This window comes from Pelophylax lessonae (genome assembly GCF_965119305.1).
Source record: "Pelophylax lessonae genome assembly, chromosome: 5".
In the NCBI taxonomy this organism is placed as follows: domain Eukaryota; kingdom Metazoa; phylum Chordata; class Amphibia; order Anura; family Ranidae; genus Pelophylax; species Pelophylax lessonae.
In genome coordinates, this window is record NC_138772.1 from 550,287,983 (window position 1) to 550,302,218 (window position 14,236).

General features: G+C 42.8%; 1 protein-coding gene across 1 annotated transcript in view; it reads right to left on the bottom strand.

The window, feature by feature from the left end:
- PTH1R (parathyroid hormone 1 receptor) overlaps nucleotides 1-14,236 on the bottom strand; it is a 560,628-nt gene that overhangs the window by 146,133 nt on the left and 400,259 nt on the right. The window contains exon 3 of the mRNA XM_082258610.1: nucleotides 2,842-2,952. Within this exon, the coding sequence (XP_082114736.1) occupies nucleotides 2,842-2,952 (111 nt within the window). The remainder of the gene's footprint in view (nucleotides 1-2,841; nucleotides 2,953-14,236) is intronic.

The window sequence follows — 14,236 nt, forward strand, 5'->3', positions numbered from 1 at the left end:
ACCAGTGTTTCTTGTCACAATGGCTTCTATGCCATCCCCAAATATTTTAACAAAATATTTAAAATAGTAGTTTAATTTTTTTTTTTTTTTTTAATTGAGCCTTTGTGCTGAGGTTTATGTGTGCCTGTGACTCTGTCATTTGTAGCAGTTCTTAAGGTACATTTTCTGAGTATGAGGAGTGTATCTTATGTCTGTAGTGGCTCAGGATCTACAGGTGCATCCCATAAAATTAGAATATGATCAGAAAGTTAATTTATTTCAGTAATTAAATTCTAAAAGTGAAACTCATATATTTTATATAGATGGGTTACACACAGAGTGATATATTCCAAGCATTTTTTTTCTTTTAATTTTGATGATTATGGCTTACAGCTAGTGACACCCCAAAATTCAGTATCTCAGAAAATTTGAATATTACATAAGACCAATAAAAAAAAAAAAGATTTTTGATACAGAAATGTTGGCTTAGTGAAAAGTCTGTCCATGTACAGTATAGGATGCACTCAATACTTGGTTGGGGCTCCTTTTGCATGAATTACTGCATTAATGTGGCGTGGCATGGAGGCGATCAGCCTGTGGCACTGAAGGGGGGGGTTCTGGAAGCTCAGGTTGCTTTGATAGCGGCCTTCAGCTCATCTGTATTGTTGGGTCTGGTGTCTCTTATCTTCCTCTTGACAATACCCCACAGATTCTCTATGGGGTTTAGGTCAGATGAGTTTGCTGGCCAACCAGCACAGTGATACCATGATCATGTGACCAGGTATTGGTTGTTTTGGCAGTGTGGGCGGTGCCAAGTCCTGCTGGAAATCAGTATCTCCATAAAGCTGGTCAGCAGAGGGAAGCATGAAGTGCTCTAGAATTTCCTACTAGATGGCTGCGCTGACGTTGGACTTGATAAAACACAGTGGACCAACACCAACAGATGACATGGCTCCAGAAATCATCATGGTCTGTGGAAAATGTTGTATTTCATTTTGGAATTCAAGGTCCCAGAGTCTGGAGGAAGAATGGAGAGGCACAGAATCCAAGTTGCATGAGGTCTAGTGTGAAGTTTCCACAGTCAGTGATGATTTGGGGAGCCATGTCATCTGCTGGTGTTGGTCCACTGTGTTTTATCAAGTCCAAAGTCAGCGCAGCCCTCTAGCAGGAAATTCTAGAGCACTTCATGCTTCCTTCAGCTGACCAGCTTTATGGAGATGTTGGTTTCATTTTCCAGCAGGCCAAAAGAACCAATACCTGGTTTAATGATCATGGTGTGAATGGGGAGCAGGTGTGTCAAATTTGGTGTTATCGCTCTCACTCTCTCATTGGTCACTGGAAGTTCAACATGGCACCTCATGGCAAAGAACTCTCTGAGGATCTGAAAAAAAGAATTGTTGCTCATAAAGATGGCCTAGAATATATGAAGTTTGCCATTACCCTGAAACTGAGCTGCAGCACGGTGGCCAAGACCATACAGCGGTTTAACAGGACAGGTTCCACTCAGAACAGGCCTCGCCATGGTCCACCAAAGAAGTTGAGTGCATGTGCTCAGCGTCATATCCAGAGGTAACCTTTGAGAATTAGACGCATGAGTGCTGCCAGCATTGCTGCAGAGGTTGAAGGGGTGGGGGTCAGCCTGTCAGTGCACAGACCATACGCCGCACACTGCATCAAATTGGTCTGCATGGCTGTCCTCCCAGAAGGAAGCCTCTTCTAAAGATGATGCACAAGAAAGCCTGCAGTTTGCTGAAAACAAGCAGACTAAGGACATGGATTACTGGAACCATGTGGTCTGATGAGACCAAGATAAACTTATTTGGTTCAGATGGTGTTAAGCGTGTGTGGCGGCAATCAGGTGAGGAGTACAAAGACAAGTGTGTCTTGCCTACAGTCAAGTATGGTGGTGGGAGTGTCATGGTCTGGGGCTGCATGAGTACTGCCGGCACTGGGGAGCTACAGTTCATTGAGGGAACCATGAATGCCAACATGTACTGTGACATACTGAAGCAGAGCATAATCCCCTCCCTTCAGAGACTGGGCCACAGGGCAGTATTCCAACATGATAACGACCCCAAACACCTCCAAGACGACCACTGCCTTACTAAAGAAGTTGAGGGTAAAGGTGATGGACTGGCCAAGCATGTCTCCAGACCTAAACCCTACTGAGCATCTGTGGGGCATCCTCAAACGGAAGGTGGAGAAACGCGCAAGGTCTCTAACATCCACCAGCTCTGTGATGTCATCATGGAGGAGTGGAAGAGGACTCCAGTGACAACCTGTGAAGCTCTGGTGAACTCCATGCCCAAGAGGGTTAAGGCAGTGCTGGAAAATAATGGTGGCCACACAAAATATTGGCCCAATTTGGACATTTTGACTTAGGGGTGTACTCACTTTTGTTGCCAGCGGTTTAGACATTAATGGCTGTGTGTTGAGTTATTTTGAGGGGACAGCAAATTTACACTGTTTTACAAGCTGTACACTCACTACTTTACATTGTAGCAAAGCGTCATTTCTTCAGTGTTGTCACATGAAAAGATAGAATCAAATATTTACAAAAATGTAAGGGGTGTACTCACTTTTGTGAGATACGGTATATAAAATATATGAGTTTCACTTTTTCAATTGAATTACTGAAATAAACGAACTTTTTGATGATATTCTAATTGTATGCGATGCCTCCGTATTTAACCACCTCGGCTATAGGTTACTATTATCATAATCTGGCCAATGCCAACCCTTTGGGAAGTTTATTTCAAACATTGCTGTGGAATAAAAATGATATTACAAAGTTACAAATTGCCCAGCTAAGTAATAATTACATTTCTTATAGCTGACATTGCTTCAGATGTTATATTTTACCTTTGTGGTTGAAGTCGTAGATGTATTTTGGGCAAGGCGTGGACACCAAACTTCCCGACTCTCCTTCCGGCCAACACAGTATCCCGTCCCATTCTGACCGGCAACCTCCATCTGCCGAGAATAGGGGGGAAACAATGATCAGATCATAGGTCAGGGGAGGTTACAAAGTTATGCTTTTAATATACAGTAAATATAAGCATGTGTTTTTAAGTATGCATTTTTGGATTTTTGTTTCCTGACCCATATTTTAAGATCATATATTATATCCTGCTTTGGAACCACCAGAGGGCAATGTATTGCAGTGCCAATAAAACATAGAGCAGCTCCTCTCAAACATGTTTTCCCCACAGAAACCCCTAAAATATTTTTCGGTCTTAAGGAACCTCCTGCAGGAAACCCCTGCTTTACCATCTTTATTGCAGGTCAGTAGGAAGAGTGTCCCTTACATTGGTGGTCAGTGAGAAGAATGCTCCTTACATTGGTGATCAGTGAGAAGAATGCTCCTTACATTGGGGGTCAGTGAGAAGAATGCTCCTTACATTGGGGTTCAGTGGGAAGAATGCTCCTTACTTTGGGGGTCAGTGAGAAGAATGCTCCTTACATTGGTGGTCAGTGAGAAGAATGCTCCTTACATTGGGGTTCAGTGGGAAGAATGCTCCTTACATTGGTGGTCGGTGGGAAGAATGCTCTTTACATTGGGGGTCAGTGAGAAGAATGCTCCTTACATTGGGGTTCAGTGAGAAGAATGCTCCTTACATTGGGGGTCAGTGAGAAGAATGCTCCTTACATTGGGGTTCAGTGGGAAGAATGCTCCTTACTTTGGGGGTCAGTGAGAAGAATGCTCCTTACATTGGTGGTCAGTGAGAAGAATGCTCCTTACATTGGGGTTCAGTGGGAAGAATGCTCCTTACATTGGTGGTCGGTGGGAAGAATGCTCTTTACATTGGGGGTCAGTGGGAAGAATGCTCTTTACGTTGGAAGTAAGTGGGAAGAATGCTCTTTACATTGGTGGTCAATCGGAAGAATGCTCCTTTACATTGGAGGACATTGGGAAGAATGCTCCTTCCATTGGGGGTCAGTGGGAAGAATGCCCCTTACATTGGTGGTCAGTGGGAAGAATGTCTCTTACGTTGGTGGTCATAGGGAAGAATGCTCCTTACATTGGGGGTCAGTGGGAAGAATGCTCCTTACATTGGGGGTCAGTGGGAAGAACTCTCCTTTACATTGGTGGACAGTGGCAAGAATGCTCCTTACATTGGTGATCATTGGGAAGAATGCTCCATACATTGGTGGTCAGTAAGGAGAATGCTCCTTACATTGGAAGTCAGTGGGAAGAATGTCCCTACATTAGTGGTCAGTGGTAAGAAAGACCCTTACATTTGGTGGTCAGTAGTCAGAATGCCCCTATTATAGACACCTACAGAGATCATTGACACCATGTGGCATTGGCACTATTCAGACACCATCAACTGGAAGCTCAAGGAACCCCTAGAAACCTTTGAAGGAAATCTAGGGGTCATGGAACCCTGGTTGAGAACGCCAAGCATAGAGCACAGCTAAGAGCACGCACTTGAAGGTTAACCATAATTTTCAGGATTACATTGATTTTATGTATTTATAGTCAATTTCTATTTTGCACTGAAAATGAATTTTCAGTCATATTTGGGAGTATTTATCAAAAAAAGGTTTATTTACTACTGACATATTTTTTGTAAATGAGTACTATGTATGTACAGATTTGAATAGGTTCCCTGTCCACAGAGCTCCACAACCACCACACCAGGGTTGTGGGGAGGAGGCCCTTGTCCATATAAACATGGGATTCCCCCATGTTGAGGGCATGTGGCCTGGTATAGTTTGGGAGGGGGGCCTGCACGCTCACCCCCACCTTCCTTTCTTGGTCTGCCAGGCTGCATGGCTCAGATTAGGATCTGATATAAATTTTGAGGTTTCCCTTTGATATCCATTTTATTTAAACATAGTTCAAAATTATAATTTGTTTCACTTTAAGCATTAAACAAATTGCTGCTTCCCACCAAACAGTGTATGAAAATTGTTTATTTCTTTGCTTTGGTACATGTTTTCCCAGGGCAATCCCCAGCCCCTTAATGTAATTTGTTTGGCAATCCTTATGCCTATTAGCCCAGAATATAGCCATTACATTTTAACATTCGGCTCCTATGGATTTTAATAGGGTTTAGATTCAGCACCCAAACTTTTAAAAAGATCATGAACTTACGTCGAATCAAAGTTCCAGGCATTTGCCTGGTCACTTGTTAGAGCCTATTCTACCATCGAAAATTCACCGCAAATCACCTTAAATTTGGCTTTCTTGTTGACTCCAATGCAGTTCACCAAAAGAGCCAAATTTTAACGAAATCTCCCAATTTTCACAAATTTTGAGGGGAAATTAAGTCTCTCAGTTTCATTCAACCCTTCTCCGGAGCAGAACTTTGGAAAGATCTCATTCTAGGTGAAAGGTCTTCAAACTTTCTAAAGGGTCAGTGTTTGAGGGGTCAGACTGTGGCCAGTGGAAGTAGAAATTCTCTTGATATCAGTGGGGGGAATAGTTCCCCATTGTTGGTGTCTGTGAGAGAAATAGTGCCCAGTTGTTGGTGTCTGCAGGAGGAATAGTGTCCCATTGTTGGTGTCTCTAGGAGGAATAGTGCCCCATTGTTGGTGTCTGTGAGAGAAATAGTGCCCAGTTTTTGGTGTTTGTAGGAGGAATAGTTCTCCATTTTTGGTGTCTGTAGGAGGAATACTGCCCCATTGTTGGTGTCTGTGGGAGGAATAGTACCCCATTGTTGGTGTCTGTAGGAGGAATAGTTCCCCATTGTTGGTGTCTGTAGGAGGAATAGTTCCCCATTGCTGGTGTCTGTAGGAGGAATAGTTCCCCATTGTTGGTGTCTGTAGGAGGAATAGTTCCCCATTGTTGGTGTCTGTAGGAGGAATAGTTCCCCATTGTTGATGTCTGTAGGAGGAATAGTTCCCCATTGTTGATGTCTGTAGGAGGAATACTGCCCCATTGTTGGTGTCTGTAGGATGAATACTGCCCCATTGTTGGTGTCTGTAGGATGAATAGTGCCCCATTGTTGGTGTCTGTAGGAGGAATAGTGCCCCATTGTTGGTGTCTGTAGGATGAATAGTGCCCCATTGTTGGTGTCTGTAGGAGGAATAGTGCCCCATTGTTTATATCTGTAGGAGGAATAGTTCCCCATTGTTGGTGCCTGTAGGAGGAATAGTGCCTCATTGTTGATGTCAGTGGGAGTAATAGTGCCCCATTGCTGGTGTCTGTAGGAGGAATAGTGCCTCATTGTTGATGTCAGTGGGAGCAATAGTGCCCCATTGCTGGTGTCTGTAGGAGGAATAGTGTCCCATTGTTGCTGTCTGTAGGAGGAATAGTGCCCCATTGTTGGTGTCTGTAGGAGGAATAGTGCCTCATTGTTGGTGTCTGTAGGAGGAATAGTGCCTCATTGTTGATGTCAGTGGGAGTAATAGTGCCCCATTGTTGGTGTCTGTAGGAGGAAGATTGCCCCATTGTTGGTGTCTGTAGGAGGAATAGTGCCTTATTGTTGGTGTCAGTGGGAGGAATAGTGCCTCATCTTTGGTATTAGGGGGAGGAATAGTGCCCCATCATTGGTGTCAGTGGGAGAAATTGCATCCCACTGTTACTGCCAGTGGGAGGAATAGTATCTCCTATCAGTGGGAGAAATAATGACATAAGGTCCGAAGAAAGGCAAGCAAAGGGCCACATCCAGCTCCGGGCCGCAGTTTGGAGACCACTGTCCTAGAGGTAGAGGCTGTAATAGATATAAAGATCTGATCCATGGTGTCTAAAACAAAGGTAAAAGCTTTTAATGGTATGCTGTTTGGATCTCCGAATGTTTCTTATATGCTGTGAGGACTAGACTTTACCCATCCCCAATAGGATTTAATCCTACAATCACAGCATGGACTAAAAAGTCATAATCCGGTCATGTTTAGTACAAGCATCGAACCAATAAAACCAAATGAGGTTTTATTATTGGCAGCTCCTTCATGATCAGGTATCTGTGGAAATTAATCTGCAGGCCCGGCCGCTCGGCCTTTTCCCGTAATTGGACTGAATTTGCAGCAGATTGTTTGGGAGGTTTTCCGCTTTGCGTTTATTATGGCAACCGCTGTGTGGGATGAATTGGCCATTAGCAGTTTCATAGAGGCAGCATAGCGGGAGCTGCTAATGTCTACTGCAGTTCTTCTACAATGTGATTCAATACAGGGGCGGCGGTCTTCATCTGAAAACAAACCACTTGTCTCTTCTTCATCAGTTCAATTAAAAGAAATCTAAAATGTAAGATACATGAAGGGTTGAAGAGACAAAAAGGGTCAAATCCATGACAAAACTGTCTGTCCACCTTGAGGAAGCAAATAAAGGAGGGGGATGGGTGGTGTAATACTGGAGTGGGTGGTTGAAAACCAGATACATGGCACTCCTAGAATGTATTATTATTATTAGCATAAATGTTTGAGATCCCAATATAAAAACTTTATTTGTTTCAGTCTGATTTTATTCGTTTTTACAAACAAACTTATAATAAAACATATCTAAATCTTTCAATACTATGAAGTCATCAATATATTGTAACAAATACAAATATAGGATAAGGGTATATATTAATATAAACCAGGATAGATATAACATAGATATGCTGAAAACCTTATAAGATTGCTGCATAAGGAAACGTAAAACATAAAGTACATAGCTTTTCATAAATACCTTCAACAAAACATGAAGGAAGAAGAAGAAAGAACAAAGAAGAAGGAAGTAGAAGAAAGAAAAAGAAGAAAGAAGAAAAAGGAAGAAGAAGGAAGAGAAGGGAAGAAGAAGATGAAGGAAGAAGAAGGAAGAAGAAAAAGAAAAAAGGAAGGAGAAGTAAGAAGATGGAAAAAGAAGGAAGTAGAAGAAAAAAGAAGAAGAAAGAAAAAGAGGAAGAAAAAAAGAAGAAAGGAAAAAGAAGAAAATAGAAAGAAAAGGGGGAAACAAGAAAGAAGAAAGAAAAGGAAGAAAAGGAAAGAAGGAGAAGAAAGAAGAATGAAGAAGAAAGAATAAGCAGGAAGAATAACAAAGAAAAAGTAGAAGAAAGTAAAAGAAGGAAGAAGAAGGAAGAAGAAGAAAGAAAAAGAAGAAGGAAGAAGAAGGAAGAAGAAGAAAGAAAAAGAAGAAGAAGGAAGATGGGGGAAGAAGAAGTAAGAAGAAGAAGAAAGAAAAAGAAGGAAAAAGAAGAAGGAAGAAAAAGGAAGAGAAAGGAAGAAGAAGGAAGAAAAGGGAAGAAGAAGATGAAGGAAGAAGAAAAAGAAAAAGAAGGAAGGAGAAGGAGAAGGAAGATGAAGAAAAAAGAAGAAGAAAGAAAAAGAGGAAGAAAAAAGAAGAAAATAGAAAGAAAAGGGGGGAACAAGAAAGAAGAAAGAAAAGGAAAAAAAAGAAAGAAGGAGAAGAAAGAAGAAGGAAGAAGAAAGAATAAGGAGGAAGAATAACAAAGAAAAAGTAGAAGAAAGTAAAAGAAGGAAGAAGAAGGAAGAAGAAGAAAGAAAAAGAAGAAGGAAGATGGGGGAAGAAGAAGAAGGAAGAAGAAGAAGAAAGAAAAAGAAGGGGGAAAAAAGGAAAAATAAGAAGGAAGAAAAAGGAAGAAGAAGAAAGAAGAAATAAGGAAGAAGGAGGAAGAAGAATAAGAAGAAAGAAAAAGAAGGAAAAAGAAGAATGATGAAGAAGAAAGAAGACGTAGAAAGAAGAAAGGAAAAAGGAGAGTGTAGAAAGAAGAAGGGAAAAAGAAGGAAGAAGAAAGAGGAAGGAAGGAAGGAAGGAAGAACAAAGAATATGAAGAAAGAAGAAGGAAAAGGAAGAACAAAAAAAAGAAGGAAAATTAAGAAAAAGAAAGAAGAAGATAGAAAAAGAAAGAAGAAGAAAAAAGAATAAGAAGAAAGAAGAAGAAGCAAGGAAAAAGAAGAAGAATAAAGAAGAAGGAAGAAGAAGGAAAAGAAAGACGAAGAAAGAAGGAGGAGGAGGAAGAAGACAGAAGAAAGAAGAAAAATAAATAAAAAAAGTTTAAAGAAAAACAAAATAAGAAGAAAGAAGAAGAAGCAAGGAAAAAGAAGAAGAATAAAGAAGAAGGAAGGAAAAGGAAGAAAAAGAAAGATGAAGAAAGAAGGAGGAGGAGGAAGAAGAAGATAGAAGAAAGAAGAAGATGACAGAAGGCGGAAGAAGAAAACAAAAGAAGAAACCCCCTCCAGGTGATAAGCTGCATATCTCCCCCCACCCCTAAGGTGACAGGATGCAACCACCACCCCCCCCTCCCCCCCAAGTTGACAAGCAGCAAAGCCCCCCAAGCTGCAAAACCCAGGCGGCAACCATCACACAATTAAACAACAATTCCCCCCCCCCCCCCAGTTCGTGAAGAGGCTGAAGACGGCCAGACCTAAAGTGGTTTATTTAAACATGTTTACAAAAAAAAAACTCCTCTGCCAGGGAAAGGGGATAATGGCAGGCCATGGGTGGTGTTACCATCTGAAATACAAACCCCCAGGGGACGGGTGAGGGATCCGGGTGACAGAAAACTCCACCACAAGACCTCTATTGCGGCCGTTCCAACGTCTGCAAAGAGCCGACGCTGTGAAATTCAAACCGCCGCTGCCAATTGGCCTGACACGACAAGCGGCTTCACATTCATTATTTGTGTCCTAAAACTTTTAGAACATCTGGAAGAAACGATTTTACAATCTCATTTGGTTTAAGCGATGAAAGCATCTTGTGTGGAATCATCATGGCGGGCCTCTGGGGACGGGAAGACTCTCTTCTACTTTATTAGGAAATGTTACTGAACAATGTTTAATAACATTTCAATCTGATTCCAAATATTTACCGGAGGAAGAGAGACGCCGCTTAATGGTGCGGTAAATTGGGAATTTTCATCGTGCGCAGTTTTTCATTGGCTCAGGTGCATTCAGGTCAATTTAAAAGGAACTTTCTTGTTTAAAACTTTTATTTTATTTCTATTTTCGAGTGATATGCAGCACTAGGAAGAAGCATAGCGGATTCAAGGTGACGGCATGTTAAGACGATACAGGTGAGAAAGGCAGTATAATATTATTTATTTATTATTGGTTTTCATAGAACGCTAACAATTTACGCAGCGTTCTACATATATATTGTACATTCACATCAGTCCCTGCCCTCGAGGAGCTTACAATCTAAGGTCCCTAACTCCTATTCCAATTTAGACCGGAGACAAATATTCTACCAGCATGACTTTGGAGTTTGAGGGGGGAAACCAGAGTACCCGGAGGAAAGCCACGCAGGCACAGGCAGAACTCTGTGCAGGTTGCGCCGTGGTTGGGATTTGAACCGACGACCCTAGCGCTGCTAGGTGGGAGTGCTAACCACTTAATGACACAGAATGTATGGTGCAAAAAATGTCTGGGTTTTAGGTTGAGAAGTGCTTTGTATGGATTCCTGGGGGTAGGGATATGTAGCAAGGTGTCGGTGCATCTTGTGGACCTTTGTCCATAGTTCCTCTACTACTGGACATATTTATAATGTATGCCGAGTTCCCAGATCTGCACACCTGCTGTGCCCATTATGAGGTGTTTCCAGCTCTCTGCGCTGAGTTCCTAGATCTGCACACCCATTGTGCCCATTATGAGGGATTCCCCCCATCCCTGTGCTGAGTTCCCTGGTCTGTACACCTGCTGTGCCCATTATGAGGGGTTCTCATCATCCCTACCCTGAGTTCCTGGGTCTGTACACCCGCTTTGCCCATTATGAGGGATTCCCACCATCCCTGTGCTGATTTTCCAGAACTGCACATCTGCTGTACCCATTATGAGGGGTTCCCACCATCCCTGTGTTGAGTTCCCGGGTCTGTACACCTTATGTGCCCATTATGAAGGGCTCCCACCATCCCTGCCCTGAGTTCCCAGATCTGTACCTCTGTAGTACCCATTCTAAGGGGTTCCCAACATTCCTGTGCTGAGTTCCTGGGTCCTGGTGCCATACTAGTGACACCAATGATAGGGCACAATTCTTCCAATGACACCAACGATGGGGCCCAATGACACTAATTTCTCCCAATTGCACCATTGATGTGGCACAATCTCCGCCAATGACACCAAGGATGGGGCACAATCTCTATCAATGGCACCAACAATGGGGCGCAACTCCTACCAATGACACTAAGGATGGGGCACATTTCCTCCCAATGAGACCAACAATGAGGCCCAATGACAGCAATGACTGGGTACAATTCATACCAATGACACCAATGATAGGGCACAATTCTTCCAATGACACCAATGATAGGGCACAATTCTTCCAATGACACCAATGATGGGGCCCAATGACAGTAATGATGGGACCTAATTTCTCCCAATTACACCATTGATGTGGAACAACCTTCGCAAATTACACCAAGGATGGGACACGATCTCTATCAATGGCACCAACAATGGGGTACAATTCCTACCAATGACACCAAGGATGGGGCACATTTCCTCCCAATGAGACCAACAATGGGGCCCGATGACGGGGGACAATTCCTACCAATGACCCCAATGATAGGGCACAATTCTTCCAATGATACTAATCATGAGGCCCAATGACACTTATGATGGGACCTAATTTCTCCCAATTACACCATTGATGTGGCACAATCTCCGACAATGACACCAAGGATGGGGCACAATCTCTATCAATGGCACCAACAATGGGGCGCAACTCCTACCAATGACACTAAGGATGGGGCACATTTCCTCCCAATGAGACCAACAATGAGGCCCAATGACAGCAATGACTGGGTACAATTCATACCAATGACACCAATGATAGGGCACAATTCTTCCAATGACACCAATGATAGGGCACAATTCTTCCAATGACACCAATGATGGGGCCCAATGACAGTAATGATGGGACCTAATTTCTCCCAATTACACCATTGATGTGGAACAACCTTCGCAAATTACACCAAGGATGGGACACGATCTCTATCAATGGCACCAACAATGGGGTACAATTCCTACCAATGACACCAAGGATGGGGCACATTTCCTCCCAATGAGACCAACAATGGGGCCCGATGACGGGGGACAATTCCTACCAATGACCCCAATGATAGGGCACAATTCTTCCAATGATACTAATCATGAGGCCCAATGACACTTATGATGGGACCTAATTTCTCCCAATTACACCATTGATGTGGCACAATCTCCGACAATGACACCAAGGATGGGGCACAATCTCTATCAATGGCACCAACAATGGGGTGCAATTCCTACCAATGACACCAAGGATGGGGCACATTTCCTCCCAATGAGACCAACAATGGGGCCCAATGACAGCAATGATGGAGTACAATTCATACCAATGACACCAATGATAGGGCACAATTCTTCCAATGACACTAACGATGGGACCTTATTTTTTCAAAATACACCATTGATGTGGCACAACCTCCGCAAATGACACCAAGGATGGGGCACAATCTCTATCAATGGCACCAACAATGGGGTGCAATTCCTGCCAATGACACCAATAATAGGGCACAAGTCTTCCAATGACACTAATGGTGGGGCCCAATGACAATAATGATGGGACCTAATTTCTCCCAATTACACTATTGATGTGGCACAATCTCTACTAATAAAACCAAGGATGCTGCACAATCTCTATAAATAGCACCAACAATGGGGCACATTTCCTACCAATGACACCAAAGGATGGGGCATATTTCCTCCCAATGAGACAAACAATGGGGCCCAATGACAGCAATGATGGTGCACAATTCATACCAATGACACCAATGATAGGGCCAAATTCTTCCAATGACACTAATGATGGGACCTTATTTCTCCCAATTACAACATTGATGTGACATAACCTTCACAAATTACACCAAGGATGGTGCACAATTTCTATCAATGGCACCAACAATGGGGTACAATTTCTACCATTGACACCAAGGATGGTGTACATTTCCTCCCAATGAGACCAACAATGGGGCCCAACGACACCAATGGTGGGGCACAATTCCTACCAGTGTCACCAATGATATGGCACAATTCTTCCAATGACACTAATGATGGAGCCTAATTTCTCCCAATTACACTACTGATGTGGCACAATCTCCACTAATGACATCAAGGATGGGGCACAATCTCTATCAATGGCACCAACAATGGGGTGTAATTCCTACCAATGACTGCAAAGGATGGGGCACATTTCCTCCCAATGAGACCAACAGTGGGGTCCAATGACACCAATGATGGGGCACAATTCATACCAATGACACCATTGATAGGGCACAATTCTTCCAATGACACTAAAGATGGGACCTAATTTCTCCCAATTGCACCATTGATGTGGCACAATCTCCACCAATGACACCAAGGATGGGGCACAATCTCTATCAATGGCACCAACAATGGGGCACAATCCCTACCAATGACACCAAGGATGGGGCACATTCCCTCCCAATGAGGCCAGCAATGGGGCCCAATGACACCAAAGATGAGGCATATTTTACTCCCACTAATGCTGGGACATTTTTTGCTCCCACAGTCCGGCCCCCCCTAAATTCTGAAGGACGGTAAACTTGCCCTTTGTTTAGAAAGTTTGGAGACCCCTGTTGTACGGGATAGAAGCAAGATGGCTATGTCTTTATTATTTGTTAAATATGTGTCAATTTGATTTTAAATGAATTGTTATCTTTTCACTCTATGAGCACCAGAACAGATAAATGTCCAGAGGAAGCGGAAACTCTGCCAAACGCGAAGACTAACAGAGCCGATCTGTCTAGATAAAATGTGTTTCCTTAAATATGTGGGGGTGACAGTTTTTGTGCCTTCTTTACCCTTTCATTCCTAAGCCTTTTTCTGACACTTGTTGCTTACAAGTTAAAAATCAGTATTTTTTGCTAGAAAATTATTTAGAACCCTCAAACATTTTATTTATATATATATATATATATATATATATATTAGCAGAGATCCTAGAGAATAAAATGGCAATCCTTGCAATATTTTATGTCACACTGTATTCAAATGCAATTTTTTTTGGAAGAAATACACTTTAATTAATTAAAAAAAAAGTTAGCCCAATTTTTTTGTATAATGTGAAAGATGATGTTATGCTAAGTAAATAGATACCTAACATGTTATGCTTTAACCTCCTGCCATCCGCGCTACAGCCTATATACGGCTGCAGCGCGGACTCGAATTTTCGGGAGGCCATTTTTAAACGGCCTCCCAGTGACACACCCCCCCCGCGCGCTCCCGCGAGCGCGCATCGGGGGGAATCTGTGTCGGCCGTGTCCCTTGGACACAGCCAATCACAGATCGTGGTGAATGGCGAATCACATCGGCC